Source organism: Carassius gibelio, chromosome B5 (assembly GCF_023724105.1).
Source record: "Carassius gibelio isolate Cgi1373 ecotype wild population from Czech Republic chromosome B5, carGib1.2-hapl.c, whole genome shotgun sequence".
Lineage (NCBI taxonomy): Eukaryota > Metazoa > Chordata > Actinopteri > Cypriniformes > Cyprinidae > Carassius > Carassius gibelio.
The window spans coordinates 23,148,307-23,162,170 of record NC_068400.1 but is presented as its reverse complement, the minus strand read 5'-3'; the positions used below and the strand labels follow the sequence as shown (position 1 = coordinate 23,162,170).

The following is a 13,864-nucleotide window of genomic DNA, read 5'->3' as shown; positions in this document are numbered from 1 at the left end:
GAGAGCTGTTTGTCTCTTACCATCTTTGTTGCTAGTGACAGGGATGTTGTGGACAGTTCGGAGTTTGAAGCAGGAGCCGGTCAACACTTGTAGCTCTACTGAACTCAACACACAGGTCTGCGGGTCTGAAACACACACACACACACAGTGAGCTCTACACATCAAGGTTATTATCACTAATTAAAACCACTAAAACCATGTAAATAAGGCTGCAACAAAAAAATAAAATATAAACATTATGTAAAAAAACACATGAATAACCAAAATTACCAAATGGATATAAACAAACTCAATTACCACTAAAACAGAAATAAAATAAATTAAATCTAAATAAATAAACAGTGAGAGTTTACTATAATATTAGGACATATATACTGAATATAACTTAATATATGAATATATATATATTATAAATAAAACCATCTTGCAGCCTTTTTTTGTAAAGTTTGCTGAGGCCCCCTAGTGGTCCTTGGAGAGCAGTAGAGGAGAGGTAGTGGCGCCAAATCAGGAATTAAGGATAGTGTCATTTTGTACTGGTGATGTGATATTGTAATGGATAATAAGCTGATGTTTTAATAGAACAAGTCATCTTACCTTTCTTCTGCAGTTTCTGAATGCTCTCCCTCCATTCTGACCTCTCATAATCTGAGGACAGCAGGAACAGGTAGCTCTGGAGAGAGAGAGAAAGTGAGCTCAACAAAAACAATAGTTCCCTCTACTGGAATGCCATAAACAGCAGAAACATTTCATTTAACTGCAAAATATGTAATGTAACATCCAGTCTAGCAAGATATCTGAGAGATCATGTCAAAAAAACATCACACTAGCCTCCCACACAGAATAGTGCAGTAAATCTGATGCTTGTGCGATGCGGTACCTTGCCGTGTTTGTTGTGGATGCGGAATGGGATGGTGGGAGAGTGTAAAAGCAGACACGACTCCTGCTCATTCATCTTCTTCCTGAGACGATCCACATTACGACTCTGAGCCTTCTGTGCTTTCTGTTCACACACAAATCAATCTGATATTAGAGCTTTAAAAATGTGCTTACAGGCAAAATATGCCTGAGACATCAGTCAGCATGTGTTTCTCAGATACTAACACACACACACACACAGCAGCCAGCATGACTGTAATCAGTAATCTGCATTTCAATCAGAGCAACTTCCTGCTCTCATTAGCCCTCTCTTTCCTTCTCATTCTCTCTTATTACTCTCAGTACGGAGTTAATGAAGAAACCGAGAGCTCCACAGAGCAAAATTGCAAATGTGTGCAAGTGATTTCTACACCAACGTACAACAGTGTCCAAAAGTCTGAAAATATTTCTATTCCACGGTTTTCCATATCAGGACATAATAAAAAATTAATCTGGTCCTTGGCAAGTCTTAGAATTGGGAAAGTAAAACCTCAGATGAACAACAACACATGCCATATCACACAGTGTCATAATTTATTTAACAAAAACTAGGCCAAAATGAAATGGAAAAGCCAAGGGTGACAAAATGAGGAGACATAGACATATATATGTGTGTGTGTGTGTGTGTAATCACGTATGCATGCCAATGTTGCATATATTTGATTTAAAAAAAAAAGTAGTAAAAGTTAAAATAATATTTTAAAACAATCAAATTGTGATATAGAATTAAAAATATATATAATTTATTTGTGTGATGTCATCGCTGACTTTTCAGCATCATTATGTCAGTGTTTCAGTGTCACATGATCCTTCAGAAATCATTCTAATATGCTGATTTGATGATGAAGAAGCATTGCTTATTATTATCGACTATCTCATATTTTTGTGAAAACCATGATTTTAAAACAGTACAAAATGTTTGTTTGTGAAGAATTGAATGTAAACTGTGTCTTAATGTTTGTGTGTCTGTGAGAGTTTACGCTGTCCTCCTCTCATTGTGTGTATGAGCTTTCCTGGAAATGATGTTATCAGGCCCCCACTGCTAATTAAAGACTCCAGAGCCCCCCTGCTCAGTCCGATAGTGTGTGTGTCAATGTTATATAATAACGTGACACAATGGAATGGGCTACATGACTGTGGCTCTGAGCAGAAGAAACTCCCAGAAGAGACACCCTGACAATCCCAGGAGCGAGTGCTTTCAGAGGGGAACATGTCAGCCAGAATAAACAAAGCCACTCTCACAGCGAAGTCACCCACATTACCGAAGCTGAGAGCTGGGGTGTCACCGTTCCTTGCTGCCTCGCTGTCCTGTGCTGACCTCAGCTGAACAATGAAAGTGGGCGGTCTGAGATACTGTGACCTGCTTCAGCAATGCCAAACATCAGTAAACAAACCACAAAATCCACTTTCTCCCTTATTACAAACAAAGGTCTACAAAACAATGCTTCAGAGTCTGGCATTACTTGAGATTAATAAAGACTGATAATTTAGTGAAGAACCTCATAGTTCTTTGTAGTAGAAAGAGGCTCTTTAGATTTTTTTAAATGATAAATGATACTAATACTTATACTAAAAAAAAATAGCACTGCTGCCTGAAAGCTTCATTAGGATACCAAGAATGGTTATTGCATTGCATCACTGCGAGAAAAATAAAATAAAAATAAAAACAGACAAAAACATACCAAAATCATTACTTATTTCACTTTAATGATGATTTGATTTGTTTCTTTTTATTGCCATTAAAGTGAAATAAATGAACGTAAACATAGGAGCCTGAGGAGCCTGTGTGTGTGTGTGTGTGTGTGTAAGATTTTTAATGTTTTTTAAATGTTTTTCCTATGCTCATCAAGGCTGCATCTATTCGATCATAAACACACAAAAAAAATTACTTTGTGAAATATTATTTACATTTAAAAAAATTTAATGTTTTCTATTTTAATATAGTTAAAAATATTATTTATTAATGTGAAGCAAAGCTGAATTATTAGCATCATTACTTTATAACCAGCGTTGGAAACAGCTGTGTTGCTTAATATTTTTTGGGGGACCTGTGATATTTTTTCAGGATTCTTTGATACATAAAAAGTGAAAAAGAACAGTGTATAAAGTATATATATATATATATATATATATATATATATATATATATATATATATATATATATATATATACATACATACACACACACACACACACACACACACACACACATATAAAATGAATGTAAGAGAAACTGTACCTTCTCTTTCTGGATATCGCTCTTGATGGAGGAGATCTTGATCTTCATCTCCTCAATCTCATGTTCAGGGAGCGTCTGGACGTGAGGGAGAGAATCCGTGTCATCCAGAGTCTGGAAGCTCAGATCAGCCAGAGGGATGTACCATTTACATTCATACTGCTGATGTCTCCTGAAAAACAGATCAAGCTATGTTTAAATGTCAAATAGGAGCATATTTTAAATTGGCAACCATAGTATATTTATATATTAAGTATATCACTTGAGTGCATTGTGTATAATTTACGTACACATAAACACATGCCTCGTGATGTCTTTCTCTTCCTGTCCTGACAGGAAATGCCTATGTGGAGACTGATGTAACTAATTAATCTAAGCACTTTCTATTGTTTAGAGTGTAAACAAACATTCGCACACACGCTTCAGGGATCAGAAAATGTTTCCGCAGTCAAAATTCTTGATAATGCGCTCTTATTATGAAAAGATTATGATGCCCAGCATGGCTTTGCAGCAAAATATAATCTGCTCATCATCATGTATAACAACCAATTGAAAACATCTTCTGCCTAATTCAGTCTGATGAAGATGCTGAATACTTCACAGTCTCTGTCAGTGGTGAGGATAAAATCCAGAATTGAATGTCCCAGAGTAGATTACGTGTAGTAAATTAAGAAGACTGGTGTTTAATATAAACATTATGCGTGTTATTCTTCTGGGAAAGCTTTAGTTACAGAAACACAGAGCTGCCTCAGGATAACAGCAGCTGTCAATCAATATTATGGTGTCCCTGGCACTGTAACCGCACCAATAACAGAGTGACAAATGAGGTTGCACCTTTGTAAATCAAAACACTTCATCTACTGGCACCAAACACACAGCGGCCTTTAGAGAGAATGTGAGTTTGTGTGTGAGTGTCCATGTTCATACCCAACTGCGGTCTTTTTCATCTTGGCACAGAGCAAAAGGTCTGTGAAGAGGAAGACATGACGGAGTTTACGCGTCCCCTCCGACACCTCCACCAGGAAGCCATCCTTCACCAGCTGACGAACCTGCCAGAGACACGAAACACCCAGCGTTACTTCCTGTGGACTCATCAGAGCAGAAGCACACAGAACATGAGGGATGACAAAGGTCATTCATCACTGATACTCTACAGCTTGATCATAAACAGTGGTGACACTCAAACATCAAATATTTATTTGAAATAATTGCGATGAAGAAAAGTGAGATTATGATAACAGATAAATACAGTTGATCCACTCATACTCCCATGTGGAGCTCATGAGCTCATCAAACAGTCATAGATAGAGGTTGGGAATAACGTTGATTAAATAACGTTGTGCCAATAATGTGGATAACAGTCGAAGCAGGTCGCTTACGATGCTTACAAATCTTCTGGTGGCTGAGAGAGCAGCTTCAGAAAACACATGCAAATAGAAAAACGCCAGCAAATCAAGAAAACATCTTCATCAGTTTGACAGCAGGTACTGAAAATGATAACAACTAGGGCTGGAAAAATAAATCGATGCATCGCAAATCAAGAAATGATTCAGCATCTATTCTGAGATTTTCCGAATGCATCGTGATACTTTCTTGAATCGATTCTGAGATTAGTTTTAAACAGCAGATGGCACTGCATGCTTTAGAAACACCCGTACTCTGCTCGTTTCCAAAACATTACAGACACATTACAGAACCTAAAATAATCACGCATAAAATTACAAAAGCTTGAAGCGAATTACAAAGGTGTTCACAGTGGGCTGTGTTTACATTAATCTTGTATCATAAAAGCATTCTAAGATGAAGTGAAATTAAATGACTCAGCCGAATGCACAGCACTCTTTAGCACTCTTCTTCAAAAAAACTCGATTAGAGCGCCATCTGTTGTTAAAATCTAAGCTCAGGATCGATTTCAGAGGAATCGCGGTCCACGTATCGATTCTGCATCGATTTATCCTCCGAGCCCTACTAACAATGCAAACAAATAAAGGAACGCGCTGCAAATGCTCACAACACAATCAAATAAAAAATTTCTTTGTTTGGTTTTGTGTTTTGACTTGGTTGTTATTTGGATTTGTTGTGAGTATTTGCAGCACGTGTGTTGTCATTCAATCTATATCTTTTTTTCCCATAAACAAATACAAAATATATATTTAAGTTACGATCCCTAATACAATTAATTAAACGATGGAAAAACTGATAGGTAATAATCATATACTTCATAAAAGAAGAGAAATATATGTAATTGATATCTGTAAAATAAGTAAATTAACCAGTTTTGTTTAAATTAAGGCTTGCGAAAATGAGTACACCCTAGATTTAAGTCAACAAATATATAATATTCTAGTATTTCGTGTGTCCTCCATTATTTTAAATACACTGCTCTGATCCTTCTTGGCACAAAATGTACAAGTTCATGAAAAATTCTCACATCTGTCCTGTTTAACTCCTGGAGGAGAACCTCCTTAAATGCCCTGGTCTTAAATGGTGAGTGCTGCTCAACTCATCTCTACAGAATCTCCCCAAAGGTGCCCAAGAGTGTTACGTTAGGGAGAATGTACTGTATACAGTCATTGTCATGTTGAAAACATGCCCAACAATGCAGGAGAATGAGGAGAGGGTGGCATCTTTTGTTTCAGGTTTTGAATTACATCACACAGTGGTATGTGAGTTCATGACACTTTTGATAAAGCACAAAATGCACCCCTGAATGATTGCAGCTCATTAGTGATTAATCATTTGATTGTTTATTTGATTAATTCAATAGTCAGGTAACAGAAAAGAAAAAGTGATTCTTTTAATAAATTGAGACTCAACTGAGGTGGTCTTGGACTGATGGTTTCCTGTAGGTAAAAGTGCATCTGGTGCAGTGGGAACGAATGCAACATAAAAGCCACAAACTGAAACTAAGTACACATACCAGGTGCCAAATTTAAAAGCTATTAATAAAGTAGGTGTGAAAACACTGTTATAAAAGTATTGACACCTCAACTGTCTTAGAAATGCCTCATTCTATAATTTTGCATACACAGCAGAGAACAGCTTTTGTAAAATTCAGTATATTGTATCATCTTTCTCTGCTGGTAGAGACACACAGAGTCACACACCTCTCCCTTCGGTGTGGTCACGGCAGTCCTGCGTGGGTCGATCTCTTCATTGATGCTGGACAGGAAGTTCTGGGATATTCTCAGAGCATCCTGAAGCAGAGGGAAGTCTGGGTGATCCTTAGGAGTGTGTTTCAACAAGTCCTGAAAAAAGTAACAAAATATAAATAAAAATAAATAAATAAATAAAGATAACATATCTGAGATTTACAGTATGTTTATTCTTTAAGTTACAATCTAACTATAAATAAATAAAAAGAAATAAGATAAACCTACACTACAGTTTATTAAAAAAAATGTTTTCTTATGCTCACTAAGGCTAAATGTGTTTGAAATTTATGTCAGAATACAATGCATTAAAAACAGCAATATTGTAAAACACTACTACAATTACAAAAAAGTGATTTCTATTTGAATAGGTTTGATTTATTTTTTTATTTTTTTAAGATTCCTCTCATGCAGGTTTTACCAGTTTTAATGATATATATCTGGATTTTTAATATCCTTAAGATCCATTAAGAAAAGTGGTTTTGACGTTGTTACTGGTATTTTATAGCATATGATGATCTTTACACAGTAGAGTTTGATAGTTGGAGTGCCTCTTTATGGGACAGATCGCACTTAATTATGGATTACAGGTCAACATCTGTACAAGGCCAACATGTCATTATAGAAAATAAGCAAATAATTAACATGCAAAGACAATCTTTCAAGTTAACAAATCAAGTGTTTGATTATTGACAGAGCCAAATCTCTATTGAATTGATTAACTAAACACAATAGCCTGTGAATTTGTCTTAGTAAAGATGACCTTACAGTTTTAAACCTGAGGACATGCAATCAATAGACGTATACATTTTTAAAGAGAGAAACTCACATGCAAGACTAGAGTGCTGCGAGTCACGCGGTCAATAGGCTTGTAGAGGAGAGCTGCAAAAACAAACATTAAAGAATTATTTATAGAGTCATAAGTCATGAAATATCCTTTTATACGGTAAGATTTATAAGATCTCAACAAAAAAAAACACTTATACTTCCAATCATACAAATGCTCCAAGCAAACCCAAAGAGAAAAAAAAATGAAGAAACACCCTTTCCCAAACTCTATTACACAGCTGACTGAGCAGCCAATCACTACAGATAATAGCATCATCTCTTCACAAACATGAGCATCCAGGACAAATGAATGCAAACACAGAGAGGAGACTCAGTTTATGTCTTTAGTTCTACTCTCTGTAAATCCACACACTCTGAATAAGCTGACAGATTGAGAGAGAAGGAAACGCATATCTGTCAGCTCACAGTATCATGCCCTCCCTCTAGCCACATCTGTGATTCTAAAGACTGCAGTGGGATATGAATACCTCATACCATGTACCCTCGTCCAAGCTTCTGCTATTCTGTTCCATTTATCCAACTCATTTTGAAATGCAGAAATAAGCTATTTTCTTTAAATGTGCAAGACTTCCAATTCATTAGCCGCTATAGGTAAACTATTAAATAGCAGGGATGTGCATCTCCATCTCCGAATCTCAATGCAGAGCCAACAATATGATACATTAAAGATACATATGAAACAGCTACCAATGCAATGCGATGCAATGCAATGCAATGCGATGCGATTATTACGATGCAGTCAATCTGATTTCGATTTGATTACATTCAACACAATGTGATTCGATGCAATATGATCGATATTCGCAGAAATGATAAGCAAATTATTTTTAATTTTGGTTAGTTTTAAAAAATAACTTATTTGTTAGAATTAAATAAACAAAAAAATTATATTGACAGTATATTGAAGATTTGAAAATAACTATAAATAAATTATATTCAATTGCTGCATTTTATTAATTAGTTTATTTTCATAAAGATGCAGTGGTTTCCTCAGTGAAAGTGATGTGACATACAGTCAAGTATGGTGACCCATACTCAGAATTCATGCTCTGCATTTAACCCATCCTAAGTGCACACACACAGCAGTGAACACACACACACTGTGAACTCACAGCCGGAGCAGTGGGCAGCCCTTTATGCTCATTTCATTTTATTAGAAGTAGGCCAACAGTGCCCCCAACAGAATTAAAACTCCTTACTGAATGGGCAATAGGACCCGGGGAAGGCTGCCACTGCATGTGCTATTACTGTTGACTCTATCACACACCCGAACACATTCTCTACATGCATTCTCAGTTTAAATGCGGCTATCCAAAACAGTGAATCTAATCATCATTTAGGCAAAACTTTGCTTTAAAAATGAGCCACACTGCTGACGTGATTTTATCACTAGCACACCCTGAGCTTGTGAGTTAATGTATTCCTCTTCGCTGGCGCCGATACAGGATGGCTGCCTCCGTGACGAGCTCTGCATATGTTTTTGTGTTTTTGTTAGTTTGTCCTGTCTTTAGTTATATTCCTGCCATCAGTTTCACCAGGGAAGAACTGCTGAACATTCGGCAGAACACAACACAGGATATTTTACCGGATTTCAATTATTCAGACGTTTTACTGAACGTTGTTATCGGAGGAGCGGCGGCGCTGATCAAGCGCTTCAGGACGCGCAGACGGGGGAAGCGAGCGGGAGCGCTCGTCAGACTCAGGAAGCGCGGATTTCGAACGCCATTGCCTAGCATCCATCTGGCAAATCTCCGCTCTCTACCCAACAAAACGGACGAACTCCTTCTGCTTTCTCGGACAAATAAGGATTTCACACACTCTGCTGCTCTGTGTTTCACGGAAACCTGGCTGAATGACACCATACCGGACAGCGCGCTCCATCTGCCGGGCTTTCAGCTGTTTAGAGCGGATCGTGACACAGAATCAACGGGGAAATCGCGCGGCGGTGGGACATGCTTTTACATCAATGAACGGTGGTGTACAGATGTAACTGTGTTAAAGAAGACGTGCTGCTCAAATCTCGAAACACTCTTCATTAACTGCAAGCCGTTCTATTCGCCGCGGGAGTTTCACTCGTTCATTCTGGTGAGTGTTTACATCCATCCTCAAGCGCATGTGAGCTCAGCTTTACAGACACTTGCTGATCAGATCACAGACACAGAACAACAACACCCGGACTCTGTTTTAATCATTCTCGGGGACTTTAATAAAGCCAATCTGTCCCGTGAACTGCCAAAATACAGACAGCATGTCACTTGTCCCACAAGAGACAGTAATATATTGGATCACTGTTACACCACAATAAAGGATGCATTTCATTCTGTTCCACGAGCAGCTTTGGGACGTTCTGATCACCTTCTGGTTCATCTAATACCGTCCTACAGGCAGAAACTAAAATCAGCTAAACCTGTATCAAGGACTGTAAAAAGATGGACTAATGAAGCAGAGCAGGATTTACAATCTTGTTTTGACCTCACTGATTGGAGTGTTTTTGAAGCTGCTGCCACCGATCTGGATGAACTCACAGAGACCGTAACATCATATATCAGTTTCTGTGAGGATATGTGTATTCCTACAAAGACTCAACTAATTTACAATAATGACAAACCGTGGTTCACTGCAAAACTCAGACAGCTCCGTCAGGCCAAAGAAGATGCTTATGTGAAGGGGGACAATGTCTTGTATAAACAGGCTAAATACACATTGGAAAAGGAGATCAAAGTGGCAAAGAGGAATTATTCTGAAAAAATAAGGACTCAGTTCACTTCCAACGACTCCGCATCAGTGTGGAAAAGTCTAAAGAACATCACCAATTACAAGACACCACCCCCCAGCACTGTGGAGAATCAACGACTGGCAGACGATCTGAACGAGTTTTACTGCAGGTTTGAAAGAACACCCATCACCTGCCCTGAACGCCTCCCCACAAAACCATTCACAGCCTTCACAACTCCTGCAACCAGCCCTGAATGCCTCTCCAAACTACCGTTCACACCATTAACAGCTCCTGCAACCCATCCTGAACACCTCTCCAATCAAGCACTCTCACCATTCACACCTCCTGCATCCCCCCTCTCAGGTGGGGCACCTGCAATTCAGATCAGCGAGGATGCGGTGCGCCAGGTCTTCCGGAAGCAGAAAAGGAAAAAAGCACCAGGCCCAGATTGTGTTACACCAGCCTGTCTGAAATCCTGTGCTGACCAGCTGGCCCCCATCTTCACACAGATCTTCAACAGATCGCTGGAGCTGTGCGAAGTCCCTTCATGCCTCAAACGTTCCACCATCATCCCCATCCCTAAGAAACCCAAAATTACAGGACTAAATGACTACAGGCCTGTGGCTCTAACATCTGTAGTCATGAAGTCATTTGAAAAACTGGTGCTGGCCCACCTGAAGGACATCACTGGACACTTGCTGGATCCTCTTCAGTTTGCCTACAGGGCAAACAGGTCTGTGGACGATGCAGTAAACATTGGACTGCATTATGTTCTGCAACACCTAGACAGACCGGGGACTTATGTGAGGATCCTGTTTGTGGACTTCAGCTCGGCCTTCAACACGATCATCCCAAACCTCCTCCTGCCCAAACTAAATCAGCTCTCCGTGCCCACCTCAGTCTGTCAGTGGATCAACAGCTTCCTGACAGACAGGCAGCAGCTAGTGAGGCTGGGAAAATACACATCCAGCACCCGTACAATCAGCACCGGAGCTCCCCAGGGCTGTGTTCTCTCCCCACTGGTCTTCTCCCTGTACACCAATGATTGCACGTCTAAGGACCCCTCTGTCAAGCTCCTGAAGTTTGCAGACGACACCACACCTCATTCAGGACGGTGACGAGTCTGCTTACAGACAGGAGGTAAAAGAGCTGGCTGTCTGGTGCAGTCTCAACAACCTGGAGCTTAACACGCTCAAAACAGTGGAGATGATCATGGACTTCAGGAGAGACCCCCCTGCACTCCCCCCACTCACCATCATGAACAGCACTGTGACTGCAGTGGAGTCATTCAGGTTCCTGGGAACCACCATCTCTCAGGACCTGAAGTGGGACATTCACATTGACTCCATTGTGAAAAAGGCCCAGCAGAGGTTGTACTTCCTTCGCCAGCTGAGGAAGTTTAACCTGCCACAGGAGCTGCTGAAACAGTTCTACTCCACCATCATTGAATCCATCCTCTGCACTTCAGTAACTGTCTGGTTCAGCTCAGCTTCTAAATCTGACCTCAGAAGACTACAGAGAGTAGTCCGGACTGCTGAGCGAATCATCGGTTCAACTCTCCCTTCTATTCAAGAACTGTACTTATCCAGAGTGAGAAAAAGGGCTGTCAAAATCACTCTGGACCCCTCACATCCTGCACACTCCCTCTTTGAACTGTTGCCATCTGGTCGACGCTACAGAGCACTGAGCACTAGAACGACCAGACACAGGACCAGTTTCTTCCCTCAGGCAATCCATCTTATGAACAGCTTATAATAACGGCGAACACACTACACTTTATATTTATATACACACACACTTTATTTATCTAACACACATACTTAGTATACACTTAAATTTTGCACACAATATATATGTACATACATAACTTCATTTTGTAATATACCTGCCTACAATTGTCATTTGTATATTGTCATTCACTATCTACTTATTTGTATTTTTTATTCTTTTATTATGTGTTTTATGTTCTGTCGCTGTCATTCTGTTGTACTGCGGAGCTTCTGTCACGAAAACAAATTCCTCGTATGTGTAAACATACCTGGCAAAAAAGCTCATTCTGATTCTGATTCTGATTCTGATTCTCTTATCGGCAAGGCATATAGGCATAATTTTTTATATCAGGCCAATGCCGATATTAAAATTTAAAGCCATTATTGGCCGATTGCAATATTGGTCCAATAGTATTTCTGCATCCCTAGAACAAATCATAAATTAAGTGTCTTCTGACTTCTAACGCCTCACAGGCCTGTTTCATAAAACAAGTTTACCAAGTAAGCCAGGCTTATTTCGGTTAGTCTGACTCAATGTCAAATTATTTGGTTTCATAAAGCAAATTTAACATACAGTAGATCAAGCTCTGTCACTGTGACAAATTGTGCTGGGAAACGAACCTGGTCCAGGGCAGGCTAAATGTTTTCACGTGAAAATAACTTGAAAATAACATAACGCCAGCCCAGTGTTTGAAATAAACCCTTCTGCGAGATGATGTGGCTTCTACACAGAATAAGGCACGCAACATATTTCATAGTATTCTTACTATGCGATTAGCACTGCATTATTGATATATTTTATTATAATGAGAATTATAGTAAGAAGAACTCAGATAAACCATATATTGCTGTAGTCGTGTGTTTATTAGTCTTATTGAATCAATGAAAGCATTTATATCTTCTGTTTATTCAGCAACCGCTGCAGGGATGTCCTGTGTTTCTTTTGTGGGGCATACTTGGAGGTTCATATTTCCGATTACGATTTCATTTCGATTTATCGTGCAGCCCTAAATGCAACATTATCTTTGTAAATATATATGGCTGTATTATTAATTAGAAGAAATAGCGACAACCTTGCTTTGCAAGTTCTTGAAACATTATCATTAGTCATTATTTCTATCAAGGGAGGTTTTGCTAAATTGAGCTAACATCTAGATTTTATTTAAAGAGACAGTTTGCCCAAAAAATATTTAATTATTTACTCAAGTTATTCTAAACCTGTGTGAATTTCTTTCTTGTGTTGAACACAAAAGAAGATATTTTAAAGAATGTATAGTATTTTTTTCCCACAGACAGAGTTGTCATTTTTGGGTGAGCTATCGGTTTAATAGTTAAAATGGTGAATGTTATTCATCCTGAACTGAAGCTGTATCTCCCAGTCGAGCAGCATTTCTGCAGGATTATCCACTGAAACAAGGAACAAAATTCAACAGTGTAGTAGAAGTACCATTTTAAACACCTGTTTAAATAAGAGTTCACACCAACAGATGATAACATTCTGCGTTCAAACATATAAATGCACAAGCTCTTTTAAAGTCATCTTTAAAAAAATAATTCCAAAAGTGATTCTGCTTCTGCTTGCCACCTATCAAGGTTAGATTACTGTCTTTCAAGAAGTACCAGGTACACACAATGAGCACTGCTACACACAATTTCCTAAAGTGAACTGACACGCACAGTCTTGTGAGCAATGATCAGGAAAGAGCTTTGTCTCTCATTTGTTTGACAGTACTAGTGGGAGAATTCTGCACGTTCACATCTTCATTGTCTGACGGTTACGACAGGTCCTATGGTGATCCTGCTGTCTTTCACTCTAATGGACAATGATTCCCAGCAGTCCCTTCTTACTCACGCTCAATTCATCTAATTACAGTATCACATCACAACAGAGCAGAGCTCTCTGACAGAGCATATTTCCCACAAGCCTCTGCAAGGCTGATGGATTACAGTAGAGAGAGAGAGTAGAAAGAAATGTTTGAGGAGCAGAACAGAGAAGTGAGCTAAACTAGCACAGCATCATTTATCAATTAAGATATAAAAGCAGTAATCAGTCTTGTCTCTCTCATGCCATTGTTCATTTGCACTAGCCTTCAAATGGCTTTATCAGCATTTTCTATATTGGATTTGGTGCAAAATATGTGTAATTTTGCTTGTCTGTGCAAAACATGTCAGCACAATGTTGGGATGGTTGGAATGGTGCTGCGGTTCTTACATCTTCTGACTGAG

At 38.9% G+C, this 13,864-nt stretch overlaps 1 protein-coding gene across 5 annotated transcripts in view; it reads right to left on the bottom strand.

The window, feature by feature from the left end:
• LOC127957413 (active breakpoint cluster region-related protein) overlaps positions 1 to 13,864 on the bottom strand; it is a 186,693-nt gene that overhangs the window by 69,223 nt on the left and 103,606 nt on the right. For all 5 annotated transcript variants that reach the window (XM_052555941.1, XM_052555942.1, XM_052555943.1 and 2 more), the window contains 7 exons: positions 7,134 to 7,186; positions 6,260 to 6,400; positions 4,080 to 4,201; positions 3,156 to 3,324; positions 878 to 1,000; positions 595 to 670; positions 21 to 125 (listed from right to left, as the gene is read on the bottom strand). In XM_052555941.1, coding sequence (XP_052411901.1) covers positions 21 to 125; positions 595 to 670; positions 878 to 1,000; positions 3,156 to 3,324; positions 4,080 to 4,201; positions 6,260 to 6,400; positions 7,134 to 7,186 — 789 coding nt within the window. The remainder of the gene's footprint in view (positions 1 to 20; positions 126 to 594; positions 671 to 877; positions 1,001 to 3,155; positions 3,325 to 4,079; positions 4,202 to 6,259; positions 6,401 to 7,133; positions 7,187 to 13,864) is intronic.